We start from the raw sequence: 22,073 nt of genomic DNA on the forward strand, positions 1-22,073 counted from the left end.
TCCCACCCAGTCCCAGAGTGTGAAAGGACAGTGTCTGACCCACTGTCCCACCAGTCCCAGAGTGTGAAAGGACAGTGTCTGACCCACTGTCACACCGAGTCCCAGAGTGTGAAAGGACAGTGTCTGACCCACTGCCCCACCCAGTCCCAGAGTGTGAAAGGACAGTGTCTGACCCACTGTCCCACCCAGTCCCAGCCTGAGAAAGGACAGTGTCTGACCCACTGTCCCACTCAGTCCCAGAGTGTGAAAGGACAGTCTAACCCACCACCTAGTCCCAGAGTATGAAAGGACTGTGTCTAAAACACACAAACATCCAATTCTGCTTGTATTAATTTATTTGAAGGTTTTTCCCGATTGTGCCCATTTTAAATCTGAACTCAAAATTTCTATGCTTTGCTCTTAGCACTGAACATTTTTATATTGGGAGCAAGGCAGTCTCTGGTTGTATTCAAAACTCGTTATTCTCATTGTACCAGATACGGGCAAGAGACAGGAAAGTTCCATGAAATCTTCAGTGGAGTGAGAAACAACAACCAACACTCAGAAGTTCTTGAGGTACATAAGCGGAGGGGGGAAGAGAGAAAACTAAACGATACCGCCACAATAAAGATGGCATTTACAGTGTGATTCAGGGAGGGGGAGTGCAAGTTAAACATCAATAAGCCAAGAGGATGAGGGGGCAAAACCTTTTCATTCAAAAGGTAACTGAGTAGCGGAACAAATTAACATGGAAAGGGACTGAAGGAAACAATTGAACATATTAATGAAGAGAGGAGGTTGGAGGATAATAACAATGTGGAGTAAATCTCTGGAAAGAAATGGACCTGGCGTCTTTGCGTTTTCCTCCATAGCAGTGGTGATTAGGATGGCAATAATTACCCTGCAAATGTTGACCCGATTGCTGAGGTTTACTCTTATTTCTGCTCCTCTATTCCCGCCACCTTGTGTGCCTCAATCATCTTCAGTACGAATGGTAAATACCGCCACTGTTTTTTCAATCTCCACAAAAGGAAGAAAAGCACTATGCACTTTGACAAAAGCAAAGGAATGCCAAGTAGCTCTGAATCCACTAAGTGCAGAATATTAGACACCACCTAGTCAGCTGCTAAAGAGTAATCTAATCAATGAGTTTAAATAGATACACAAAACAACTGAAGAAGCAAAGTCAAAGCATAAAAGGATAATGATTTGGTTAAACTATGGTTCGCACTCTACTCAAAGCAAATTATTTTGCACATTAAGTACGTTGAGTTTAAATGGTTTCACTCTCTCACTTTCTTCCTGTGAATGGATGCCTGCTCGCAATTTGGAGTTGTATCCAGCTGAAGGACACGACGCTCTGTGTGGTGTCAGGACTCTCTACCCCATTACTCTCCAGTCAGGAATAGCACGGGTTAGGTCCAAGGTTTTCTGTTATATCCAATCCACGATGTACCAGCTTCACTTTGCGTTGTTTTTGAATTGGGAGCGCTTGATGGGGCAGTGAATGGCAACATATAACTGCATTGTATATGGTCTGGGAATGACTGATGGGGCTTAGAGGTTTTTTTTTGTTATATTTAACCTTCGGTGTACCCGCCCCAGAAGTACTTACTGGGGCAATGTAGAGCGAGCTTCAACGCGTAGCTAATCTCGACCTTACCTGATCTGGGGGTGGTTGTTGGGAGACTAGAGAAAGTCATTCTCTGTATCTGAACTGGGAATGCTTGACACAACAGTGCAGAAAAGCTTTACTCAACATCTAATCCAATGTGCTGTAGCTCAGACAGCTGTTCAGAATGATGAAGTTTTTTGATAAGTTAAAGAGGGAGAAATTGTGCTGGAAACAGTTGAAGAATTGAACGGTCCTGCACTCCTGAATAAAGAGGTATTCAGGGGAAAGGAAACAGCAAGTGAGCGGTGGGAATTCAGCAGAAGAGGAGAGACCTGGAAATCATTTAAGAATGTTAACAAAAAATACTACGTAGTTTATAGTTAGTAAAATCCAGGCAGTGTCAAACTGGGCACGAGTGACTCTCCTGTTCATTACCTACCGATCCTCCAGGGATGGGTGTGTGTAGCCAGCAGTTAGAATATTCAGGGACAGGATGTTTGGGTCAATGACGGAATCATCTGACTCTGGCGTGTTCCGGATCCGACCTAGCAAAAGAGACAATTCAAGACTGATTACTGAAGCCAACCCAACCCGTTACCTATTCCTTTTCTGAAGGCCGAAGACTTGTGTGTGCTCTCAATCGAGCTGAGGAACCAACCACCTGCATACAGGCTGTGAATTTATCAGCTCACACTACAGTGAAGTTTATGTATATATTTCTCTCCTTCATTCTTGACCCCCACCAGGTTCTGGCTCAGGTGAGGAAAGCGGTGTGCAGAATTCTCGCCATATTTTCCAGCACTTCGAAAAAAAAGTGCTGGAGGCATGTCCCTCCCAATATGCTGGAAGGGCAACCGGCAACGCCGGCTTTCCAGACAATAGGGTGCCCCGATCGAACAGAAATGGGGGCAGTGCCAGGGTACTGCCAGTGTACTATCATAGAAATTACAGTGCAGAAGGAGGCCATTCGGCCCATCGAGTCTGCACAGGCTCTTGGAAAGAGCACCCTACCAAGGTCCACACCTCCATCCTATCCCCATGACACAGTAGCCCCACCCAACACTAAGGGAAATTTTGGACACTAAGGACAATTTAGCATGGCCAATCCACCTACCCTGCACATCTTTGGACTGTGGGAGGAAACCGGAGCACCCGGAGGAAACCCACACACACACGGGGAGAACGTGCAGACTCCGCACAGACAGTGACCCAAGCCGGGAATCGAACCTGGGACCCTGGAGCTGTGAAGCACGGATCCACAATGCTACCGTGCTGCCTCGAAGCGTACTGTACTGTCCGAGCGTATCCCTCTCCCCATCCGGGGCTGTACTTATGCGTGTGTGCCCACCTGACAGGTGCCTTTGCCTGATTCACATTGCTCCAGACCTCTTGTAAACCTCGCCAACAGAGGTGGGGGTGGTGAGATTCTCGTCTTTGGTCTCTCGCGTGGTTTTGCGCCCACAGCAAGACATTAAATGGGGCAATGTTAAATGGGCAATTACTGTAGCACCATGGAGCGGCTAGACAGGGAGCAGCAAAAAACTTGAACATTGTGGGTGGCCAACTACTTTAAGCAAGTGATCCCTTGGTGAATCATTGATGGACCAGACTGGGGAGTGGAAGCCCTCTTTTGTCACACTTCCAGAGGGGCAGATGCCCAATTGGAACTTCTAGGCTGTAATTCCCAATCTTGTTGCTCTATGACCTTGCCCTTCCCTATCCCCATAATCTTCTCAATTGCCACATCCTGCAGCATCTCTAGCCTTTAGTCTATTCCCCTCCTTCTTCCGATCATTACCGGACGTGCTTTCAGTGGCCAGGTCTCCAGGTTGGAAATTCTCTGCCTGAATCTCTTCAGCTCGCTCCCCTGACTTAAGCTGAATCTCTTCAGCTCGCTCCCCTGACTTAAGACACTCCTTAAGACCTATGGCTGAAATTTCAGACCCTTCCTGCTGGCGGGTTCTTCCGGTCCCGCCAATGGTGACACCCCTCGCTGTTCGTTCCCTGGCAGCAGAGGGTGGGGGCACACAAAACCCCATAGACATTGGTGGGACCAGAAGATCCCACCGCTGACCAATGGCAGACCGTCTCCATTGGAAAATACGTCGTGGGGAGGGGGCGTGGTACCCCCGTGCGGGGGTGCCCTCCTGCCCGTTCCTCTTTGAATAAGCTTTTGGCCACCTCATCCAAAATCTCTTTCTCTGGTTTGTTATCAAATTGTGGGGCGGGATTATCCAACCCCCCGCCGTGTCGGAGAATTCCCGGGGGGGGGGGGCGGCGTGAATCCCGCCCCTGCCGTATTCTCCGGTGCCGGGTTTTAGGCGGGGGCGGGGTTCACGCCGCCCCCCCCACGGCAATTCTCCAGGCCCCGATGGGCCGAGCAGCCGCCCGTTTTTGGCCAGTCCCACCGGGGTGGATTGGACATGGTTCCACACGGCGGGAATGGCAGGTAAGTTGGCTGGTGCAGTCCTCGAGTGGGCGCGGGGGATCCGTCCCCGGGGGAGGGCCCCAACGGTGGCCTGGTCCGCGATCGGGGCCCACCGATTTGCGGGCGGGCCTGTGCAGTGTGGCACTTCTTCCTTCCGCGCCGGCCCCTGTAGGGCTCCGCCATGGCCGGCGCGGAGAAGACACCCCCTTGTGCATGCGGCAGAATACGGCGGCCGGTCTGCGAATGCACTGAACCACACCGGCGGTTCTGCACACGCGCTAACCCGCACGGTCCCTTCGGCGCCGGCCTAGCCCCCGGAAGTGCGGAGAATTCCGCAACTTCTGGTGGGCCCGACGCTGGTGTGGTCCGCGCCGATTTTTACGGCGGTGTCGGGCCATCTGCCAATTCGGGAGAATCCTGCTGTAATTGCTTAAGTCCCTGTGAAATACCGTGGGAATCTTTCCTATGTTGACGGTGCGATGCAAATTGTTGAATTTGTTCTGTATTCAGATCATTGTTTAGATTTGAATCCAAGGAGATGACCTGATCTTCACATGACCCCTGTCACTTCAGGGAATTGTAGGTTATGGGTACGGTAAGGTAAAGTCGCCATAGTCCCAGGTGACCATCGGCTTTGAGGGGGAGAGATGACTGGTGGTGGTTTAACCTGAGGATCACCACACCGCAGGCGAGGGGCAAGGTTGAGAAGGCATGAATAACCGATACAAACAGTAACAATGACATCAACATATTTTCCTCATACTTACCAACAACCAGTTCTCGCACTTCCTTCCAACAGATGTCATTTCCTGTTTCATGTACTATGGTAATTGTAATCCGCCTCTGAATTCCCTATCGAAAACCAAGAATAAAGAACCAACTTAGGCGCTAGTCTCACCTAATTACAATAACACACCATGACAGGCTGATCTGGGACATTCCTCCTACATCAGTGGGGTACGGGTATAAAAATTCAAGTTGTCACTGCAGGGACAATATCCCTGTCCTTGAACAGACAGGAGGTGCTACATCTGCAATGGGCTGAGCATTGTAAAGGGAGTTCAATGTTACATTGAGACTACTTCTATTGTGCAGTGTCGACACTTTTTAAGCTGTGTATAATGGCACTATGTTGATAAACACTTGCACTGTACACCCTCGCCTTAAAAGACGCCGGGGTAGACTATGGCTCTACCCAACAGGAGTGCATATCAGGAGCTTGGCGATGGTAGTCAGCATGTTCATTCACAATATGTGCTCCTACTGAATAAATCTCTGAGCTGTAAAATTTAGCTCCTAACGGTCAGGATGTGTATAAATATGGTCCTAAGTTACAACTGTGTAGCTCCCAAAGTTCATCCATTCCTATTGTTCAGATGGGGCTATCAACAGGTCCTCATAGTTATCTGGTTCCCCCCGCAATAATATCACTCTCATTTACTACAGTGCACAAGCAAATTTGTTCAATGGATTTACTCTCACACCGTACATAATGCTGTCACTTTTCCCCAAAGGTTGATACACCACTAGATCAAATCCACACTGCATCTATCATTTCTCCCACATGACTGTTCGTCAACATTGTGTGTGTACTTCACATTACTTTCTAATTTCAAAACATTCTGTGCTTGGTAGTGGGGTCATAGACAGCAGCAGGAATCAAGATGGATCTGCCTCATGAGAGGAATGAAGAGAAACTAGATGTTAACTAACTGACAGCGGACCCTCCCGGGCAGCTGCAATGCAAGGAGGATGCAGAGAAGAAAGGTGGGTGTGCAGGATGGTGTCTCTGGAGCTTGGAGCCAGAAAGGAGAACTCAACAGTATTTATTTTAGTCAGAATGATAAGATAAAGGAAAGATGATGAGTTAGAAGGAGAGAACGAGAGCAAGAGAGAGAGTTTGGAGGTTACATGTCAGAAAGGGAATGCTTATCTATTTTTCTTAAAATTTAGAATACCCAATTCTTTTTTTCCAATGAAGGGGTAATTTAGTGTGGCCAATCCACCTACCTTGCACATCTTTGCATTTGTGAGGGTGAGACCCATGCAGACATGAGGAGAATATGCAAATTCCAACGGACAGTGACCTGGGGCCGGGTGAGGCAGCAGAGCTAACCATTGCGCCACCGTACCACCCGAAAATCCCTTTCTAAAAAGATTTCCCACGTGCCGGCCTGGAATGTGAGAGGGACTAGAGAAGATTCCAAGCTTGGGAGGTGTCTTCTTTAAAGGTTAATGAGTGTAATTCACTGACTCCGTTGCACCCGGCACAGATCCGGGCTCAACAGGTGAATCATGCACATCCTCAAATTGGGCTCTACATCGGGTGTCTGCCCGATCGTGAGTCACACGGCTCACTCGGCCCACACGATCTGGCTAACGGCTCATTTAAATACGCAGAAGCTGGGTTCGCCCGGTATTCAATGGCCGCGCTTGGGAGACCTCGCTAGGCTGTCATTTAGTACTGGTCCGCAGTACTGGGGGAGGTCTCTTAGGCCATTGGGGACTCCCGGGTGGTCGGGGCCTTTTCAAGTAGAGGGGGGGTAGTGGTGGTGGTGGGGGGGGGGGGGGCGGTGAGGGGGGGTTCCCCGAGTCCTCCCCAAGGTCGGGAAGGTCAATAAAGCGGGGAGGGGGATGGGGGGCTGACAGAAGTGGATGGGAGGATTGAGCCTTTCCTGAAGTTCGGCCTCTAAGTGCAGCCTTTGCGAGGAGAAACTCCACGCGGCCAAATAAAAGGGCAAAGTGCCGTTGGATAGCAGGATGTTTCTCAGAGCTGCAGTCGCCGAGAGACACCCAGCTAAACGAGCTCGACAGTTGACTTTAACTTCAGTCCGCTGAACTGCGCCCATTGTGCAAAACACAAGATACCCAGTGCCGATCATAAAGGGAACCTTATTATAATATTTCCAGTCAATGTTATTGTATAATTAGGTGCTGAACAGTATGGAACATTCCTGAACCTAAAAGGCTCAGGCCACTGACAAGTGCACCATGCACTGCACTATCTGAAAGAATATCTGAGGCAATGTTGTCACGGTATTGTCACTGGACTAGTAATCTAGAGACCCAGGGTAATAAACATAGATTCCCTACAATGCAGAAGGAGGCCATTCAGCCCATCAAGTCTGCACCGACCTTCCGAAAGTGCACTCTACCTAGGCCTACTCCCCGTCCTATACCTGCAACCCTACCTAACCTGCACATCTTTTGGTACCAAGGGGCAATTTTAGCATGGCCAATCCACCTAACCTGCACATCTTTGGACTGTGGGAGGAAACCGGAGCACCCGGAAGAAACCCACGCAGACACAGGGAGAAAGTGCAAACTCTACACATGCAGTCACCCAAGGCTGGAGTTGAACCCGTTCGCTGGGCTAACCATTGGTTATTCTGTGAATTTGGGTTTGAATTCCACCATGGCAGATGGTGTAATTTGAATTCAATTTTAAAAATCTGGAATTAAAAGTCTAATGAAGAACTTTATGAAGCCATTATCTATTATTGTAAAAACTCATTTTGTTCACTTATGTCCGTTTGGCCAAAAACATTTTTATTAGGAAAGCAAAGGTAGTTTTACAAGATTTGTAGAGGTAAACATTAGAAATAAGGTATAATTTTAAGTCGGTTTAATTTAATGTTTCTGTGCTTGGAAGGGTAAAATCTCCAGTTAGATTCATGCTGGACAAAGGTGTTTAGATGTGTCAGGGTTGGTTTCAATTCCAACTGTGATTCTATTGTGCTTAGAGAGGGTTACGGTGTGAAGAGTAAATATAAGTAAGTCGGTGCTGAGCAACGTAAGGCCATTTTCCAGAGGGAGGACTTTCCTTTGTTCTTAGTTTTAACTGGAAGCGATCGCAATTGGAGGCAGGTAGTGAGGGAGAAGGCAGCTCCACAGCTCTGCTAGAAGCAGCCTTGCTAGAAGAAAAGCCATACTATGGAGTAATGGTTAAGAAAAAAGATGCCAGAAATCTAAAGTCGGGCTAGTTAAGGAAATGATAGAAATGAAGAGAACTTTCCAAGAAGTCTGGAGTTAACAGGATAGAGGAAACTGGGAACCAGAGCAGATTGCTGGTCAGTGAAGTCACAGAGAGTTGAAAAGGTATTGGATCATGAGAGACCAGAAGCATATCTGCATTAGTGCTCAGGTTTGTGAGAAATTATACAGTTTGGAGATGTTATTTGAAGTAATTGTGGAAATCGGTGGCTGGACGTCGGAGTGGTCTCTAGGCCTTTAAGAGAAAGGAAACCTGAAGGTAGAGTTGTAAAATCTTAAACAAAACCTTGATAGAAGCAGCGGAGGGAAAGCATAATTTAAAAGAAGATTTGAAAGTGGGCCTTTTGAAAGCGGAATTTGAAATCACTCATGTGGCTCACGGTATAAGAATAATTCTGGGGGGATTTTATTTTGAGGAGAAATTGACATTCACTTGGATTCAGAGAGGGGTGCGTCTTACCACAGTCATCTTGTTTGCTTAAAAGGTACTTTCTGTGTTAATGAGACCATTGTAGCTTAAGATGTATTTTGTAATCTGTGTTAATCCTAAAACCTGTGTGTAATTGTTAAGTTAAAGGGGGAGTAAAGGAGTATTGTACAATAATCATATTTTCTTCATGTTTTTTTCTTGTTGTCAAAACAAATTAGCGGTTTTATGTCTCTGTTCCTTCACGATTTATTAAAAAAAAGAAAAAATGACGATCCTTTGAGCCAGGGTTCTATTCTGGGATTTTCCCATCCAATTATAACATCAACTGGGATCGTAACATGTCCTTTAAGAAAGGGAATCTGCCGTCCTTACCTGGTCTGGCCTACATGTGACTTCAGAACCACCACAATGTGGTTGACTCTTAACTGCCTCTCTGAAATGGCCTAGCAAGCCATTCAGTTCAAAGGCAATTAGGGATGGGCAATAAATGCCCCCCACCCCAGCCAGCAACGCCCACATCCCATGAATTAATTTTTTTAAAGGTAGACGGAAAACAAGTCACAGTTAGATCTGAATTTTATAGAGAATTAAGGGGTGTTGAACGGAAGATGTGTAAAAAGAACAAACCAATCTCTTCGATGCAGCTTTGACAGTGACAGATGGGAGCGCTGCAACACATCCAAGGCTGGTTATACAACAGTACCTGGTGCAGTAGGAAAGTTCCGTGACACGGCATCCCACCTCTGTGGTCAACAACGGCAGGGATATACCTGGGAAAGAAAAGCGAGATGGTCACTTTGTGCACCAATAGTCCTGGGTGCTACCAACTCTGATGGTAACCCAGGTCAAACACTAAAGGAAACGTGCCTTTGTCGGACAGGAATGGAGGATGTTCTTTATCGTTTGAACCTGGGCCCAACATGAGCTGGTCTTTGAAGGCCTTCAAGTTATGCTGCAGTAGTGGATGGTACTTACTCTCCAGTAGCCTCCAGCTCACAGATTTCGAAGAAGACCAGCAAGTCATACTTGCCCTGGCACTGTCCTGCGGCGGGTCGGTTCATGGTGTTTAACTTGGTAGCTGGCACTGAAATGAAATGAAATGAAAATCGCTTATTGTCACGAGTAGGCTTCAATGAAGTTACTGTGAAAAGCCCCTAGTCGCCACACTGCAAATACAATAAACCATTTGTCAGGCGGCAACCCAGAGTGTGAACCCGAAGCTTGCAATTGGTTCAACCTTCAGCTTCCAGCATTATCCGTTCCCAAACCTGGTGCTGTGTCAAGCAGCGAAGCCAGCATCTAAAATATGGACCAACCTCAACTTTGCTTTTTCAAAATCCAGTTTGTGTCAGATTCAAATATGTCAGTGTCCAAAAATATAATTTTCAAAGTATGACTGAGAACAGGACGCACCTAAGGGAACAGGCCACCTGAAAGAAACTGCACATTTCACAGAACAAGACACACACCTGTAAGAACAGGGGATATTTGTACAACTTTGAGTTAATGTCTAACTGTGTCACAACGGTGTTTTGTCACCTGGCAGAGCCTCCTCTTGTTGACATGTTTTTTGTGAGATGGGTCCATCATGTGGCTACACAAGTCTTTTTTTTTGCAGTCTCGCCTCTGCCCTCTCAGAGGCGTGGACCATTGCTGGTAACAGTCCCCTGAGTGCCTGAAACCCTCAAGTCGATAGCTGTGGTGGGCCAGTCAAACCCAGCTGTGGCCCTTATATCTTAGGTTGTGCAACATGACAAATTTACCCATAATGCCAATCGGAGAGCTGTGATAATGTCAATCTTAAGATTGAGGCCAATTGATTAAGTGGAAAACAGCTGTGACAGTTAATCTTCACCCAACTAAAATACCGATTTTAGGAAGTCACTCCAGAATAGGTGATGGAAGGCAGGAGGAAAAAGTGACCAGCTTTTAAAGTTATATATGAGCCAGAGTAAAATAATAAAATCTTAAAAGTTACAAATAAAAGCAGGGCAAGCATGAAAGAAAATGGAAATATGTTGAATGGTGCCTCCCTGGTGCCAGGGTCCAGGATGTCTCCAAACGGGTAGAGGGCATCCTGAAGGGGGAGGGCAAACAGGCAGAGGTCGTTGCACATATTGGTACTAACGACATAGGCAGGAAGGGGCATGAGGTCCTGCAGCAAGAGTTCAGGGAGCTAGGCAGAAAGTTAAAAGACAGGACCTCTATGGTTGTAATCTCGGGGTTACTCCCTGTGCCACGTGCCAGTGAGGCTAGAAATAGGAAGATAGAGCAGCTAAACACATGGCTAAACAGGTGGTGTAGGAGGGAGGGTTTCCGTTATCTGGACCACTGGGAGCTTTTCCAGGGCAGGTGTGACCTATATAAGAAGGATGGGTTGCATCTAAACTGGAGAGGCATAAATATCCTGGCCGCGAGGTTTGCTAGTGTTACACGGGAGGGTTTAAACTAGTATGGCAGGGGGGTGGGCACAGGAGCAATAGGTCAGAAGGTGAGAGCATTGAGGGAGAACCAGGGAATAGGGCCAGTATGGCTCTGAGGCAGAGCAGACAGGGTGAAGTTGCTGAACACAGCGGGTCTGATGGCCTGAAGTGCATATGTTTTAATGCAAGAAGTATTATGTGTAAGGCAGATGAACTTAGAGCTTGGATTAGTACTTGGAACTATGATGTTGTTGCCATTACAGAGACCTGGTTGAGGGAAGGGCAGGATTGGCAGCTAAACGTTCCAGGATTTAGATGTTTCAGGCAGGATAGAGGGGATGTAAAAGGGGTGGCAGAGTTGCGCTACTGGTTAGGGAGAATATCACAGCTGTACTACGGGAGGACACCTCAGAGGGCAGTGAGGCTATATGGGTAGAGATCAGGAATAAGAAGGGTGCAGTCACAATGTTGGGGGTTTACTACAGGCCTCCCAACAGCCAGCGGGAGATAGAGGAGCAGATAGGTAGACAGATTTTGGAAAAGAGTAAAAACAACAGGGTTGTTGTGATGGGAGACTTCAACTTCCCCAATATTGACTGGGACTCACTTAGTGCCAAGGGCTTAGACGGGGCAGAGTTTGTAAGGAGTATCCAGGAGGGCTTCTTAAAACAATATGTAGACAGTCCAACTAGGGAAGGGGCTGTACTGGACCTGGTATTGGGGAATGAGCCCGGCCAGGTGGTAGAAGTTTCAGTAGGGGAGCATTTTGGGAACAGTGACCACAATTCAGTGAGTTTTAAAGTGCTGGTGGACAAGGATATGAGTGGTCCTAGGGTGAATGTGCTAAATTGGGGGAAGGCTAATTATAACAATATTAGGCGGGAACTGAAGAACCTAGATTGGGGGCGGATGTTTGAGGGTAAATCAACATCTGACATGTGGGAGGCTTTCAAGTGTCAGTTGAAAGGAATTCAGGACCGGCATGTTCCTGTGAGGAAGAAGGATAAATACGGCAATTTTCGGGAACCTTGGATAACAACAGATATTGTAGGCCTCGTCAAAAAGGAAAAGGAGGCATTTGTCAGGGCTAAAAGGCTGGGAACAGACGAAGCCTGTGTGGAATATAAGGAAAGTAGGAAGGAAGTTAAGCAAGGAGTCAGGAGGGCTAGAAGGGGTCACGAAAAGTCATTGGCAAATAGGGTTAAGGAAAATCCCAAGGCTTTTTACACGTACATAAAAAGCAAGAGGGTAGCCAGGGAAAGAGTTGGCCCACTGAAGGATAGGCAAGGGAATCTATGTGTGGACGAAGAGAAAATGGGCGAGGTACTAAATGAATACTTTGCATCAGTATTCACCAAAGAGAAGGAATTGGTGGATGTTGAGTCTGGAGAAGGGTGTGTAGATAGCCTGGGTCACATTGAGATCCAAAAAGACGAGGTGTTGGGCGTCTTGAAAAATATTAAGGTAGATAAGTCCCCAGGGTCTGATGGGATCTACCCCGGAATACTGAAGGAGGCGAGAGAGGAAATTGCTGTGGCCTTGACAGAAATCTTTGGATCCTCACTGTCTTCAGGTGATGTCCCGGAGGACTGGAGAATAGCCAATGTTGTTCCTCTGTTTATGAAGGGTAGCAAGGATAATCCAGGGAACTACAGGCCGGTGAGCCTTACATCAGTGGTAGGGAAATTACTGGAGAGAATTCTTTGAGACAGGATCTACTCCCATTTGGAAGCAAATGGACGTGTTAGTGAGAGGCAGCATGGTTTTGTGAAGGGGAGGTCGTGTCTCACTAACTTGATAGAGTTTTTCGAAGAGGTCACAAAGACGATTGATGCAGGTAGGGCAGTGGATGTTGTCTCTCTGGACTTCAGTAAGGCCTTTGACAAGGTCCCTCAAGGTAGACTAGTACAAAAGGTGAAGTCACACGGGATCAGGGGTGAGCTGGCAAGGTGGAAACAGAACTGGCTAGGTCATAGAAGGCAGAGAGTAGCAATGGAAGGATGCTTTTCTAATTGGAGGGCTGTGACTAGTGGTGTTCCGCAGGGATTAGTGCTGGGACCTTTGCTGTTTGTAGTATATGTAAATGACTTGGAGGAAAATGTAACTGGTCTGATTAGTAAGTTTGCAGATGACACAAAGGTTGGTGGAATTGCGGATAGCGATGAGGACTGTCGGAGGATACAGCAGGATTTAGATTGTTTGGAGACTTGGGCGGAGAGATGGCAGATGGAGTTTAATCCGGACAAATGTGAGGTAATGCATTTTGGAAGGTCTAATGCAGGTAGGGAATATACAGTGAATGGTAGAACCCTCAAGAGTATTGAAAGTCAGAGAGTTCTAGGTGTACAGGTCCACAGGTCACTGAAAGGGGCAACACAGGTGGAGAAGGTAGTCAAGAAGGCATACGGCATGCTTGCCTTCATTGGCCGGGGCATTGAGTATAAGAATTGGCAAGTCATGTTGCAGCTGTATAGAACCTTAGTTAGGCCACACTTGGAGTATAGTGTTCAATTCTGGTCGCCACACTACCAGAAGGATATGGAGGCTTTAGAGAGGGTGCAGAAGAGATTTACCAGGATGTTGCCTGGTATGGAGGGCATTAGCTATGAGGAGCGGTTGAATAAACACGGTTTGTTCTTACTGGAACGACGGAGGTTGAGGGGCGACCTGATAGAGGTCTACAAAATTATGTTTAGAGTAGATGTACGAGGCAAGTTTTTTTACACAGAGTTTAATGGGTGCCTGGAACTCGCTACCGGAGGAGGTGGTGGAAGCAGGGACGATAGTGACATTTAAGGGGCATCTTGACAAATACATGAATAGGATGGGAATAGAGGGATACGGACCCAGGAAGTGTGGAAGATTGTAGTTTAGTTGGGCAGCATGGGCTTGGAGGGCCGAAGGGCCTGTTCCTGTGCTGTACTTTTCTTTGTTCTTTGTTTGTCTGTATTTAAGATTGTACTTCGGTGTTTAGTGTAGGGTGTTAGAGATAAATTTAAATAATAGCTATTCCTGACATCTGAGCAGTTTTACGAGTGTTAATTTTTCCGTTTGTGCTGACAACGTGAGTGATTGGTTGGCCCAGGGAGACAGGCGTTCCCTTGGAATTTATGACAGTGGTACGGTTGGATGAACAGGGGCTGCAGGCTAAATAGAATGTGAGCTTTCCTCTTACAGGCCTGTTGCATAAAACACAGTTTGACATAAAAACAAAACCTCAATTTCTCCCATTAAATAAATAACGCAACAAAACACAAGCATGCAGGGATGAATTGAGGGTAAAGATACAAAGCACACTGCAAAAACACCAATCTCACCCACCAAAGTAAGTTCATATTCATTTTGCCTTTCTAAGGAATGTACATTGTGAGTAGCAAGAGTGGGGGCGGCACGGTAGCACAGTGGTTAGCACTGTTGCTTCACAGCGCCAGGGACCCGGATTCGATTCCCGCTTGGGTCACTGTCTGTGCAGAGTCTGCACGTTTTCCCCGTGCCGGCGTGGGTTTCCTCCGGGTGCTCCGGTTTCCTCCCACAAGTCCCAAAAGACATGCTTGTTAGGTGAATTGGACATTCTGAATCCTCCCTCAGTGTACCCGAACAGGTGCAGGAATGTGGCGATGAGGGGATTTTCACAGTCACTTCATTGCAGTGTTAATGTGAGCTCGCTTGTGACAATAATAATGATTATTATTATTGAAATTGTATTGAAACAACCTCAGAGTACAACATGCTGTCCAGAGAAAAGCTGAATTCTATTGCACTTTCCGTAATTTTCAATTTGAAATGTTTTACCCTCAGGCTCCTGACATCGAATGTATGTTAATGTTACAACTGTATTGAGGCACCTCAGAGTGGGACATGCCGTGTGGAGACACGTTGGGGTGAATTCTCTACATCCCCAGCGCGTGTTTCTCAGCAGCGCGCTGTCGCTGGCAGCGGGATTCTCCCTTCCCGCCACTGGCCAATGGGATTTCCCACTGTTGGCACTCCACGCCACCAGGAAACCCGCGAATGGGGGTGCACTGACGGTGGAACGGAGAATCCCGCCGACGGAGAATTCACCCCCTTGCATTTTAGTGCACTTTCTGTCATTTTCAAGTGGAAATGTTTTACAAATTAAATGAATAAAGTAAATTTTGGAAGAAAAAGAAATCAAAGTGGAAGTTGTTTCTTTATTAAAGAGCTTGCACAGTTGTAGTGAATATCTGGAGCACTTTTTGACCATTTGTTTTGGTTTCTTCACACACGGCAAGGTGCGTTGATAAATAATCATCATCTCAAAATTTCCTCAAAAATAATGATTTTAGGACAACCAATCGTTCTGTTAAAGGGGGCATCAAATCTGCATCACTTATTGCTCCACAGGAAAGTGTTGAGTTACTAAAGTGTTAGGCAGTCTCTACAACGTAAATTCAATTTTCCAAGACAGAGTCTGCTGGATCATCATCAATCCCCCCTCTTCACAGGTTCTAGTTAAACAGTTATCTTGTACGGAAAGGATTTAACTTCTTCCGCCAAGGGAATCAAAGTTCAGGAAATGAGCATCTTAAGAGAACTAAATTTTGACCTTTGCTCTTTAACCCAGACAATCACAGCAAACAAAGCAAAAAGCAAAGATACAGCCACCAGATGCACACATAGGATATGTTCCTGTCTGGATGAAAGTGAGTTAATTTTGACAAGCCACTGCAGCAATGGAAGATGATCACACTCAATGGGAGATTCAATTACATCTCAGAGAGCGTATTGGTTGGTGACAGACATCCTAACCATTTGACTGGCAGCTCTTAAATGACCCTTGTCCCTGGACAACTGATGCTAAGTATGGAGTGATGTCAGAGTGGATTACCAAACCAGAATCTAAACCTCATTATAACTTCAAATACAAAATAAAACAAACTTTGAAAAATGAAACAAAGGAAGTGTGGAGGGGTAATCCAGCAGTGGAGCAAGTGTGTGCAGTCTTGCAAAATGAGACATAATAATTACAAATTTGTTGTCGTCTTGCTGTCGCTTGGGGTGGCACTCCAGTTGGGAATGTCTAACCTAGTCCACCTCTTCTGCAGACTTTTGAAAAAAACAAAACTTCACATCATCTCATTGGTAATTCACCTTTGCTCTTCTGTTTCCAACTTGGCTGGTCTTCTGCTATTAAACCCTCAGTTCTCCACCAAGGCTTTTCAAGTTTAAAATATAAGTGAATGGAATCAGTTCTGAAACATTAGCATCAGCATCAGATCACATCATCAAAGATGCCTGCCTGTTCGACCAAATTTAAATTTAGTGAAATATTGCGCACACTTGTCAACCTTTGTCCCCTTTGCTGAGCAGCGAGAGATGGGGCCAGGGGTAAATAATGACACACAGTTGCAACTTGTGGAAAGTGGTTTTGAGTTGGGTATGACACCAGGCGCAGCAAGGAGATGTAGTGACGCTTACTCATTGTCCAACCTTTGGGAACTGCTAATGCATCTCTGCATCTGGAAGGCCACAGGGACTGAGTGCCTGAGGTTCTACCAGCAGAACCTTGCTACAGATAACCCCATTAACATAGAACCATGAGGAAAAAGGGGGGTGTAGACGTAACCGACTGGAAAAACCATGGAAATTGCAAGAGACCCAATGTGCTGTCACACTGTACCATGTATTCAATGGTATGATGAGGGGTAAGGAAAATCGCCCAAGCACATTCTGGAGGTAAGTTCAGAGTCACAAAAGGAGTAAAATAAATTACTCAATTATATCTGAAGTGCAGAGGAGGGCGAAGTGTCCTGTTGTAGAGCGATTGGGAGGTGAATCCCCTAACTTAAATTATTTTTTTAAGAGTAGCCAATTATTTTTCTTTTTCAAATTAAGGGCCAATTTAGCGTGTCCAATCCACCTAACCAGCCCATCTTTGGGTTATGGGAGTGAAACCCACGCAGACATGGGGAAAATGTGCAAACTCCACACGGACAGTGACAGGGCCGGGATTCGAACCTGGATCCTCAGCGTCGCAGTCCCAGTGCTAACCACTGTGCCACATGCTGCACTAACATGAATCACCTAACTGAACGAGGAACTGAAGCTCAGAATGTATTGGAATTGGATGATGAATTACCAGGAATGAGAGACGGAGGGCGAAAGATCGAGAGCGGAATTCTCCATCTGCGACATCCTCCAGTCCGCCGGGAGCGCACCCACGCCCGCGGGTTTTCCCACGGAAACCCATTGGTCAACTGCGAGATCGGAGAATCCTGCTGCCGGCGGGAGCGCTTCACATTTGGAAACCGGGCTGGCGGTCCAGAGAATCCCGACCCGAGTATTTGAGGATTGGGAAATTCTTTAAACAAAGATATGGGCAGCTTTGGAGGTGAAAAGTCCAATCGGAATGGGAGATGGGATTGAAGCATCCAATAATCTATATAATTGGGCAGGTTGAAATATCCAATCATAAGGGGTGAACTATTGAAACTGCTTGTTTGGGGATTGGGAGATGAATTAGCCAACAATGTGCAATGCGAGTGGTGAAGTATCCAATGAAACACACTTTCCATTAGAGTTCAGTATTACGAACCATGCATCTGGGCTTTCCTGACAGCACAACCAGGGGAAGAAGGAAGGGCCAAGGGGGCATAAACCTCGTCTTCGGAAAGATAGGAAGCAGCGACATTAGCGGCAGACACGGCGTGCATGGACAGCGAGTCCAGGAAGGGGAGGTTCAACCCATCAGGCATCAGGTGCTTAATCAAAACAAGTGCTTTCTCATTCTCTGTGATGCGTGTGATGAAGAACACAAAAAAAAACAACACAAAAAGTAAAATCACATGAGCTCTGTCAATGGGAGGATAACTGGTTAACTAATGAGGAGGGTCGAGAAATGTGTACAACAAATTGAAAAAATAAAACATTAAGTTTCTACCTAGACACATCCTAACATGAAATAAAAGGCATGTCTCACCAGAGACAAGCCCCCTCAGCTTTGTGCTTCCAGGTCAATAGTTACCCACAGCTCTGGATAGCCCAATATACCTCCACCTGTCCCCAACAACATATGGATGAAGAACAATTTTCCCTGGCAAGAGGGTCAGTAACCAGTGGTCACAGATTGCAGAAGATTGGCAAAAGGATCAGAGTGGCGATGAGAAGAGTTTTCTTTAGGCTGTCAGTTGCAATGATCTGGAATGCACCGTCTTCAAGGGTGGTGGAAGCACATTCAGTAGTAACTTTCTAAAGGGATAGATGCTTAAAAAGGGAATGCAAATTGCAGCACTATGAAAAAAGGGCGGGGAAGTGGCCAATTGGACAAATCGTTAAAAGGGCTGGAATTGACATGATGGGCTGAATGGCCTCCATCTGAGCTCTATGATCCTTTAAGATGTCTATGACTGAGAAAGCCAGACACCGACTATACCTACAATTGACCAGGAGCTGTGGCCCTCCTTCCTGAGGCTCTTCTCTCACACACTACCCCACAGATAAAGGGGTGGCTTGACCGGGTTCAGGCTGGGCACATCTCTGTACCCTCACCAAACTCCTCACTTCATCGCAGGCAACAATCCAATACTCAACAATGAACTCTTCACTGCTACCCAATGTGATTTAAGCCCTTTTGAGAATAAGGAACCCTGCTAAATAGTAGGAATACCAAGAACTGTTGCCGGAAACTTCCATCCTCGCTTGCAACTGGGATTCTCCAGTCCCGCTGAAAGTGATTGGTGTTTTGGCTGGAACGCCAAATTCTCCATTCTCACTTGCAGTGGCATGGCAACACATGCGATGGGAAAATTCCACCCAAAATCGTGACCGGGATTCTCCCGGAATTAGCGGGGCGGCCCGTACCGGCACCAAAGAGCGGCGTGAACCACTCCGGCGTCAGGCCGCCCAGAAGTTGGGGAAACCTCCGTGGCCGGCGTGGGATGGCGCATGTGCAGAACCGGCAGTGTGTTCTGACGCATGGGCAGAACCCGCTGGCATGTTTCCTGCGCATACGCAGGAGGTTTCTTCTCCGCGTCGGCCATGGTGGAGCCTTACAGAGACCGGCGCGGAGGGAAAGAGTGCCCCACGGCACAGGCCCGCCCGCAGATCAGTGGGCCCTGATCGCGGGCCAGGCCACCGTGGGGGCCCACCCGGGGCCGGATCCCCCCCCCCGCAGGACGACGCTAACCGCCCTCCAAGCCAGGTGCCGCCGGTATGGACCATGTCTAATCCACGGCGGTGGGACCGGCCAAAAACGGACGGCTGCTCGGCCTATCGGGCCCGGAGAATTGCCGGGGGGGGGGGGGGGGGGCTGCCAACGGCCCCTGACCGGCGTGACGCGATCCTCGCCCCCGCCCGGTAACTGGCGGCGGAGAATTTGGCAGCCGGCGTCGGAGCGGGATTCACGCCGCCCCCGGCGATTCTCCGACCCGGCGGTGGGTCGGAGAATCCCGCCCCATGTATGTATGTATCTGTGAATCTAGTGCAAGCAAACATCAGCATGCATCCAGCTATGCTTTATTCTACTAATCCCGAGCAAGGGCATGAACTCAGGAATGACAAAGTTCTGTTATTTGGAAACAAAAAGGTTTATAAACGTTTCTTTATTGTTCTTTGAACATACATCATAAAAGTGAGGCAGACACAGAGAGGAAATGGAACAATGACCAGCAGGGGGAGTCTGAACTTAAAAGCTAGTGTCAAAGAAATTTAGGGACACTGAGGTCCTGGATAATGGAGTGCAGAGAAATTGGAAATGAAATGAAATGAATGAAAATCGCTTATTGTCACAAATAGGCTTCAAATGAAGGTTCTGTGAAAAGCCCCTAGTCGCCACATCCGACGCCTGTTCGGGGAGGCTGGTACAGGAATTGAACTGTGCTGCTGGCCTGCCTTGGTCTGCTTTCAAAGCCAGCGATTTAGCCCGATGCAAAACCACCCCATTAATACATGGGTAATCTAGAGATGTTGAGGTTAAAGATTGGTCCCAAGGTAATCTAGAGATTGAGATTAAAGGTCGTTCCCAAGGTAATCTAGAGAGATTGAGGTTAAAGGTTGGTACCAAGGTGGTGTAGAGAGATTGAGGATAGAAGTTAATGCCAGGGTAAAGCAGAAAGACCGACGGTGACAATCACTGTCGGGTTAATGCAGGGTCTGGGAATAAAGATATTTTTTAAGTGTAATACCAGGAGGGCGTGGCAGAGGTGGGTGGCGAATGAACCTCAATAGTGCGTGAAATATGCTATGCCTTCCTTTGATACTATAAAGAAATGGTATGCCTGTGGCTGAAATTCCTGACACACAGGAACATAGGAGCAGGTGTAGGCCACTGAGCCCTTCGCGTCTGCTCCGCCATTCAATCAGATCATCACTGATCTTGCTCCAGTCCACTAACCTTCCTGTCCCACATAACCCTTGACAACCTTGCCTATCAAAAATCTCTCTGATTAAATTCAACGACCCAGCCTGTACTGCTTTCTGGGGAAGAGAGTTCCACAAACGAACGATCCACTGAGAGAAAATAAATCTCCTCATCTCAGTCTTTAAAAGATCTCTAAATCTTAAACTTTGTGGGATTCTCCGTGAACGGGCAGGGCGGGGCACTCCGGCACCGAGGAGTGGCGTGAACCACTCCGCACCTTCAGGGGCTAGGCCGGCGCCGGAGTGTTTGGCGCCGCGCCAGGCCACCGTGGGTGCACCCCCCGGGGCCAGATCCCCCCTCACCCCCCCCCCCGATGACTCTGCAGGCCGCCCGTGGAGCCAGGTCCCGCCGGTAAGGACCTGTTGTGATTTTCACCGGAGCGACCAGGCGAAAACGGGCGGCCACTCGGCCCATCGCGGCCCGGAGAATCGCCGGGGGGGGCCACTGCCAACGGCCCCTGACTGGCGCGGCGCGATTCCCGCCCCTGTCAAAACCCCAGCGCCAGAGAATCTGGCAGCCGGCGTCGGGGCGGGTTTCACCCCCCCCCCCCGCACCGGCGGGATATTCTCAAACAGTTTTCTTATTCTTAAACCTCGTAACTAGTTGCCCTCAGATAACACATGGGCAACCAGCAATGTTTAGGGCACAGATCAGAGATTGAGGTGGGATCTACCTGATTTGTACAGCTCAAGACCACAGTTACTGAGTCACTGGGTAGGATCCGGGAATTATTTTAATATGTTCTCAGGGGTGGAAGTTGGTTGTGGTAAGTTTTCACGCCCCCCCCCCCCCCCAGCGATTCTCTGGCCCGGCGCATGGTTGGAGAATCCCGCCCAAGGTGTCTTAAGCCTGTTTTAGGTGGACACCCAAGATACTAAAATTCCGGGCAGCCTTTAACAATGGTGACGCATACAGCAGGCGTAGAAGATTGGTTGTGGGAGTTGCATTCCAAAATTGGTCCTTCTTGTGCTCGTTTTCCAACCAATGTCTACTCCTCCCTGTGGCTATGAGGTATGGATTAGATACTTTCATACAAAGCAATAATTAAACAATTTGAATCCTCTCACCTGGTTTCGACAAGGGCATCACACGAGGGAACTGTCGGCGAGCTGGCCTTAGGGGGCTGGAAAGAGAAAGAGCAGGTGAATTCCATCTCGGATACGTTTTGGAGAAAGTATTTTATTCAAATATCGATCACTGAGTTCAGATTTTGTCAGCACATGGTACCGCCAATGAGAGAGTCATGTTCTATATTTCTCCAATACTGAGGTTCCTATTAGACCAGAAGACCACAAGACCTGGGAGCAGATGTAGGCCATTCAACCCTTCGAGTCTGCTCCGCCATTCAATGAGATCATGATACAATCCTCAACTCCACTTTCCTGCCTTATCCCCATAAACCTTGATTCACCTACTGATTAAATACTGTCCATCTCAGCCTTGAACATACATTTCAGTTGTGAAGTGTGGGGTCTGACATCAAACAAATAAATGGGCAGCACGGTAGCATAGTGGTTAGCACTGTGGCTTCACAGTGCCAGGGTCCCAGGTTCGATTGTCCGCTGGGTCACTGTCTGTGTGGAGTCTGCACGTTCTCCCCGTGTCTGCGTGGATTTGCTCCGGGTGCTCCGGTTTCCTCCCACAGTCCAAACACGTGCAGGTTAGCTGGATTGGCCATGCTAAATTGCCCTTAGTGTCCAAAAAAAGTTATGAGGGGTAATTGGGTTAGGGGAGGTAGCATGGAAGTGAGGGCTTAAGTGGGTCGGTGCAGACTCAATGGGCCGAATGGCCTCTTTCTGCACTGTATGTTCTATGTAAATGTAAAC

General features: G+C 47.6%; 1 protein-coding gene across 32 annotated transcripts in view; it reads right to left on the reverse strand.

Moving 5' to 3' along the window:
- kif1aa (kinesin family member 1Aa) overlaps positions 1–22,073 on the reverse strand; it is a 511,250-nt gene that overhangs the window by 141,850 nt on the left and 347,327 nt on the right. For all 32 annotated transcript variants that reach the window (XM_072474808.1, XM_072474806.1, XM_072474807.1 and 29 more), the window contains 5 exons: positions 21,315–21,370; positions 9,421–9,529; positions 9,149–9,215; positions 4,790–4,874; positions 2,034–2,139 (listed from right to left, as the gene is read on the reverse strand). In XM_072474808.1, coding sequence (XP_072330909.1) covers positions 2,034–2,139; positions 4,790–4,874; positions 9,149–9,215; positions 9,421–9,529; positions 21,315–21,370 — 423 coding nt within the window. The remainder of the gene's footprint in view (positions 1–2,033; positions 2,140–4,789; positions 4,875–9,148; positions 9,216–9,420; positions 9,530–21,314; positions 21,371–22,073) is intronic.

This window comes from Scyliorhinus torazame, chromosome 14, assembly GCF_047496885.1.
Source record: "Scyliorhinus torazame isolate Kashiwa2021f chromosome 14, sScyTor2.1, whole genome shotgun sequence".
In the NCBI taxonomy this organism is placed as follows: Eukaryota; Metazoa; Chordata; class Chondrichthyes; order Carcharhiniformes; family Scyliorhinidae; genus Scyliorhinus; species Scyliorhinus torazame.